This window comes from Myotis brandtii, unplaced genomic scaffold, assembly GCF_000412655.1.
Source record: "Myotis brandtii unplaced genomic scaffold, ASM41265v1 scaffold443, whole genome shotgun sequence".
Lineage (NCBI taxonomy): Eukaryota > Metazoa > Chordata > Mammalia > Chiroptera > Vespertilionidae > Myotis > Myotis brandtii.
The window spans coordinates 1,249,326-1,255,822 of NW_005366952.1; the positions used below are offsets into that span (position 1 = coordinate 1,249,326).

At 44.6% G+C, this 6,497-nt stretch overlaps 1 protein-coding gene and 1 pseudogene across 1 annotated transcript; both read left to right on the plus strand.

Annotated features, from left to right (window-relative positions):
* Positions 1 to 203: 203 nt before the first annotated feature.
* Positions 204 to 1,588, plus strand: LOC102264047 (annotated as a pseudogene).
* A 2,909-nt stretch (positions 1,589 to 4,497) lies between these two features.
* Positions 4,498 to 5,214, plus strand: LOC102261600 (39S ribosomal protein L42, mitochondrial). The gene has a single exon (XM_014546417.1). The coding sequence runs from the start codon at positions 4,659 to 4,661 to the stop codon at positions 5,025 to 5,027; it is 369 nt and encodes a 122-aa protein (XP_014401903.1). The 5' UTR covers positions 4,498 to 4,658; the 3' UTR covers positions 5,028 to 5,214.
* The last annotated feature ends 1,283 nt before the right edge of the window (positions 5,215 to 6,497 follow it).

Sequence of the window (6,497 nt, forward strand, 5' to 3'; positions counted from 1 at the left end):
ACATAATCTTTACTTAGGATAATCTCCTTCAGTTACTTCCTTGTAGCTTAACAGAACAGTAGAGTAGTGACCTTGGGATGGAGATAAGAAATGCCCTAACCTTTGGAATAGAATGGAAAGGATTAAAATCAACTGGTATAAATACAGATGTAACAAGGAGAATAAAAGAGAACCTGGCTGGAGAACCTGGCTTTGCTGATCATCTGAACGCTGCCTCGGTGTCATTCCTTCTTCCACGACTCCATCCACGCCTTTGGCAACCCCTGGACCTACTGGGGTTGGACCCCAACATCTGGCACTTGAACAGCCGCGGGAAGAGCGCCAGCCGCACAATGCAGCCCCTCAGCAGCACCCGGGTCGCCATGCTGCGGGAGCCCGGGCTGCCGCTCACAGCTGTCACATCCACATCCCCATCCGTGAGTGAAGAGTCGCTGGCCGTGAAGGAAGAGCCGTCGGAGGCCGTGGAAACCCCGGGCCCCAGCTGGTGCCCGCTATGCTGCTCCTCGCCTTGCAGTTCGTGAGCGCAGCCGGAAGCCAAGAAGAAAGCACCATGTCGTGGACTTGGTCTGTTTTACGCATTATTGTCTGCCTTCCTTTTCTCAGTGGCCTCTTTACTTGTTAAAAAAGTGCAAGGCCTCCATGCTGTAGAAATTAGTGCATTCCGATGTGTGTTCCAAATGTTAGTCGTTATCCCTTGCTTAATATACAGAAAAACTGGGTTTATAGGCCCAAAAGACCTACGAATCTTCCTCATTCTCAGAGGAGTCCTCGGTTCTACCGCCATGATCCTTTTATACTACGCTTTCCATATGACGTCCCTCGCCAATGCCACAGTGGTCTCGTTTAGCTGTCCAGTGTTTACGTCTCTATTTGCTTGCATGTTTCTCAAGGAAAAATACAGCCTTTGGGATGTTCTCTTCACCGCATTCGCCATCACCGGAGTGATCCTCAGCGTGAGGCCACCGTTTCTGTTTGGTTCCAACACTGCGGAGATGACTGGAAGCTACTCAGATCACCTGAAGGGCACGTTCGCATCACTCGGACAAGCCGTGTGCGCTGCCTTGACTTTCGTTATCCTCAGAAAAATGGGGAAATCTGTGGACTACTTTTTGACCATCTGGTATTACACGGTGGTTGGCCTCCTGGAGTGCGTCATCATCCTCTTCGCATTAGGAATGTGGAAGCTGCCGAACTGTGGGATGGACACGTTCTTTCTTCTCCTACTAATCGGGCTGTTTGGTTTGGGGGGTCAGGTGTTTCTCACCAAAGCCCTTCAAATAGAAAAAGCCGGGCTAGTAGCACTAATGAAGACCATGGATGTGGTTTTCGCTTTTATCGCTCAGATTATTTTCCTGCATGATATACCAACGTGGTGGACGGTGGGTGGCGCGCTCTGCCTAGTAGCCGGTAGTGCTGGAGCGGCCATTCGTAATTGGTGCCAGGGCTCCGAATGAAGCATCATTGCGGAAATGTGTATTTTTTACAAGTCCACCTTCACCGAGTACAAACACACCACATATGCACATACCTGGAAAATCGGAATTTACTTAATTGATTATATTTAATAAATTTCATAGTTTAAGTATCATTTTTGAATATGGTATGTCTTTTTTTTCATCCTCATCAAGGATTTGTTTATTGATTTTTTAAATTAATAAATCTTTATTGTTCAGAAGGGTCTGAGACTTTACCCTACTTGCAGACTAACAAGTTAGTCTGGCACAACTTTCGGGGTGCTGGCAGAAGACATGAGATTCCAGGGTCAGAAACAAAGGACTTTATCACTCAGGGCAACAGCCAAAGTATCATTTTCTTGTTCTGATCCTCTGCCCCAATTCCCACAAGACAATGCAAAGAGCCGAGTGATACCAGTGCATACAAAAGGTTGCATTACAGGAGAGGAACCCTGCGCACAGGGAACCCAAATTTTTTCTAATGCCCTTTGCTACAGAAGAAGACATTCTCTATTTTGCAAGGCTCAGAGCAAATCTGCTGTTTTTCCTGTGATGGGACACTATCTCTTCTCTATATTCTCCACCATACAAACATCATTGAAAAATATTCCGGAGTAAAGGTAGTCAGTACCTACACTTGCAAGACATACAGAAACATAAGAGACCCATGGAGAATCTATATATATATAAAAGCCTAAGCAACTGAAACAACCAAACGGACTGAACAGGCTGCATGGGGCAATCAGGCCGGCAGGGGGCTAGTGAGGGATGACCAAACGACTGAGCAGCAAGCTGCATGAGGCAACCAGGCCAGCAGGGGGGGCAGTTGGGGGCGACCAGGCTGGCAAGGGGGCAGTTGGGCGACCAGGCCAGCGGGAGAGGCAGTTAGGAGTTACCAGGCTGGTGGGCGGTGGGGAAAGGGGGGGCGGCCAGGCCGGCAGGGGGGACAGTTAGGAGTTACCAGGCCAGCAGTGGGGACAGTTAGGGGCGATCAGGCAGGCAGGCAGGTGAAGAGTTAGGAGCCAGTGGTCCCGAATTGTGAGAGGGATGTCCGACTTCCAGTTTAGGTTCGATCCCGAGGATCAGGCCTAAACTGGCAGTCAGACATCCCCCGAGGAGTCCCAAATTGGAGAGGGTGCAAGCTGGCCTGAGAGCCCCCCCACCGTGCACGAATTTCGTGCACCAGGCCTCTAGTCCTATATAATAAAGGGGTGATGTGCAAATTGACCATCATGCCCTCGCACAAGATGGCCGCTCCCATGTGGTCATAAGATGGCCACCACAAGATGGCTGGCAGGGGAGGGCAGTTGTGGGCAATCAAGCCAGCAGGAGAGGACAGTTGGGGGCAACCAGGCCTGCAGGGGAGGGCAGTTGGGGGGGACCAGCCCTGCAGGGGAGGGCAGTTGGGGGTGACCATGCTGGCAGGGGAGGGCAGTTGGGGGCAACTGGGCCAGCAGGGGAGGGAAGTTGGGGGCAACCGGGCCTGCAGGGGAATGGTTAGGAGGTGATCAGGCTGGCAGGCAGAAGTGGTTAGGGGCAATCAGGCAGATGTCTGACTGTGGGCTTAGGCCCACTTCCAACGAGGAGTGGGCTTAAGCCATCAGTTGGACAACCCCCAAGGGCTCCTGGACTGTGAGAGGGCATAGGCCGGGCTGAGGGACCTCCACCCCCCTCAGTACACGAATTTCATGCACCAGGCCTCTAGTTGTTTAATAAATACCTTATCCTATATTTAAAAAAAAAAAAAAACAGTAATATGCAAATTGACCATCATGCCCTTGCACAAGATCGCTGCCCTCATGGGGTCACAAGATGGCCACCCCCATGTCATCACAAGATGGCCACCACAAGATGGCCAGCAGGGGAGGGCAGTTGAGGGGACCAGGCCAGCAGGGGAGGGCAGTTGGGGGCAATTGGGCTGGCAGGGGAGCAGTTAGGCATCGATCAGACTGGCAGGGGAGTGGTTAGGGGTGATCAGGCTGGCAGGCAGAGGCGGATAGGGGCAATTAGGCAGGCAGGCAGGTGAACAGATGGGAGCCAGCAGTCCTGGGTTGTGGGAGGGATGTCCAACTGCTGGTTTAGGCCCAATCCCACAGGGATCAGCAGTCGGACATCCCCCGAGGGGTCCCAGATTGGAGTGGATGCAGGCTGGGCTGAGGGACATGCCCCCCCCCCCTGCACAAATTTCATGCACCAGGCTTCTAATAAACAGATAAAGTGAAATTATCTCCCCATTTGTTATTTGCTAACAAATAAAGCAGACACCTGAATCAGCTGGTGAGAATACGCTTCCCTGATTTATTACTTTTTGTTTTTACATAATCATTATTTTGCTTGAGACAGTATGAATACAACTCAGACATAACCATATCCAACTATTTTTAACTACTTCAAAACTGAATAATTACATCTCTCTCTCTCCTCTCACCATCCCTAATAGTGATGATATAGATTGACTCTTTAAAAATATCAAAAATTTATACATTACTCATTACCTCCAGACTAGAAAATACTTCCCAAGTCTAGTCCTTAAAATTTATGGCCAAAAAAACTTACATTTTTTGACCAGCCAGTGTAGCTCAGTGCTTGAGCATCAACCTATGAACCAGGAGGTCACAGTTCGATTCCGTCCCAGGGTGGAGCATGCAGGAGGCACCCAATCAATGATTCTCTCTCATCATTGTTGTTTGTCTCTCTCTCTCCCTCCCTTCCCTTCCTCTCTGAAATCAATAAAAATTATTTTTTAAAAATTTAGGGCTAATACTTACATTTTTTTAAAATGGTAAAATTTATTCTGGAAAGCATATTAAAATATATGTCTAACCCTGGCTGGCATTGCTCAGTGGTTAGAGTGTCAGCTGAAGCACTGAAGGGTCTCAGGTTCGATTCCTGGTGAAGGGCATGTAGCTGGGTTGCAGGTTTGATCCTGGCCCTGGTCCAGGCGCGTGCGGGAGGCAACTGATTGATTTGTCTCACTTGCATTGATGTTTCTCTCTCTTTCTCTCTTTTCCCCACTCCCCACTCCCTTCCACTCTCTCTGAAAATCAATGGAAAAAATATCTTCGGACCCGGCTGGAGGAAGATGGTGGGCTCGCGGTGAGCAGACGTCAAGGGATGAAAATAGGTATGCCTAGAAGCAAATTTTAAAAGCATTTTCTCTTCAAATCTTTTCCCATACCACCTGATAAAGCATCTTGATTCACCATGGCCGTATCAGCAGTGAAATGGGCGATATCAAACAGAACTATTTTGAAACATTTATTTCCAATCCAAAATGGAGTTTTATACTGTGTTTGTCATAAATCCACATACTCTTCTCTTCCAGATGACTATAATTGCAAAGTAGAACTTGCTTTGACATCTGATGGCAGGACGATAGTTTGCTACCATCCTTCTGTGGATATTCCGTATGAACACACCAAGCCTATCCCTCGGCCAGATCCTGTGCATAATTATGAAGAAACACAGGATCAAATACTGAAAACCAGATTAGAAGTAAAAGATGAACACTTGGAGCAACGACCCATGATAGAACAACTTAGCAGAATGTTCTTTACTACCAAGCACCGTTGATATCCTTATGGACAGTATCATACACGTCGTAGGAAACTGAATCCTCCAAAAGACAGATGATATTGAGGTTTTCAGTAAAATGCTGTCCTGTTCTCATTTGCCATTTGAGAAAATGCAATCAGATATATTCACTACTATGTTATATAGTAAAATAATAATAAAATGTCTTTTCATCTAAAAAAAAATATCCTCGGGTGAGGATTAACAAATAATAATATATCTAATTTTTTAAATTAGCAATACTTTTATGTTGAGAAACATGTTAAAATATTTATTGCTTATATGTCCACAGCAATCAATTCAGAATATAAATACTAGATCAATATTTAACCACAGAGGAAAAAACACATTGCCACAGCAGCTGATTTTTCTCTTTGAATTTAATGAGTTTACATCAAAAAATTAATCATTTTACATTTAAGGAATAAAAGTTTTTTTAAAAAAAATAATACAAATAGTGAAAGAAAGGATTTTAATCAAGTTTACCTTTCTTTTTGATATAGCTTTTAACAATTCATCTCATCACATTTTATTGCAATGTTCAAATGCACTTACAGCACCCATTACAATCAGAAATTAAACTTAAAGAAGTACTTGTAAGTAATGACTCTCAGAGGAAACTGATTTACTGTCTATTAAAAACTCCATGGTATGTAAGCATTACACAATAATGCTACTTAACCGCCTGTTGTCACAATAATAACCCCCAAGTTTTCTGGAAATGAGTCCACATAAGAATTAATATTTAAAAGATGAAATGTTCCTTATTTTTTACTTTATCAAGATCTTATTTTTTCATTGTTAAGAAACACTTTAGTAGTTTTAAAGCAGAAGCTGTTATAGAGTCTAGAGAGCTAAAACTGTACTCCTGAGTTCAAACTTACAGATAAGTCTTTTGTAAATAGTTCTCAATAAAATACCCTCCCTCCCCACCCCCTGCCCCAGTTCTTACAAAACTTTGGTCAAGAGTAGAAATATATCCAGGCAGATGTATATGCCATACAATAGCAAGAACAGTAAAGCCCAACTAATGACTTTGGGTTTTAGAAATAGAAGGCAATTTAAAATGTACCCAAAGTTACATTAAGAAAAGCTTTCACAGGGTAATATTTAAAGTCACAAAGGTTAAGAAAATACTGATATCAAATTACAAATAACTACAATGTTAAAATAGACAAAAACTACTATACAAGAGCCTCTTTTAAAATTAAAAATAAAGAACACAACACATGAGTCAGGATTATTTTCCTGTTCTACTCATGAATTTTAGTCTTTATATTCATAAGGTTGGTCACACTGACATCTAGTCGAGTTTCTTCTGACATCTGATGAAGTCTCATTCCAACTTCAGAGGATGGTTCTTCCCTAGGGAACCTCTCGCTTCCGGTCTCCTCTTGGTCACTGTACAATTTCAAAGTAGTGCAATATGGCCATGATGTGCTGAGGCATGAAGACGTATCCCGTGTACAG

Coding starts and splice junctions, on each gene's coding strand:
- LOC102261600 (XM_014546417.1), top strand. CDS start 4,659: ATGGCCGTATCAGCAGTGAAATGGGCGATATCAAACAGAACTATTTTG.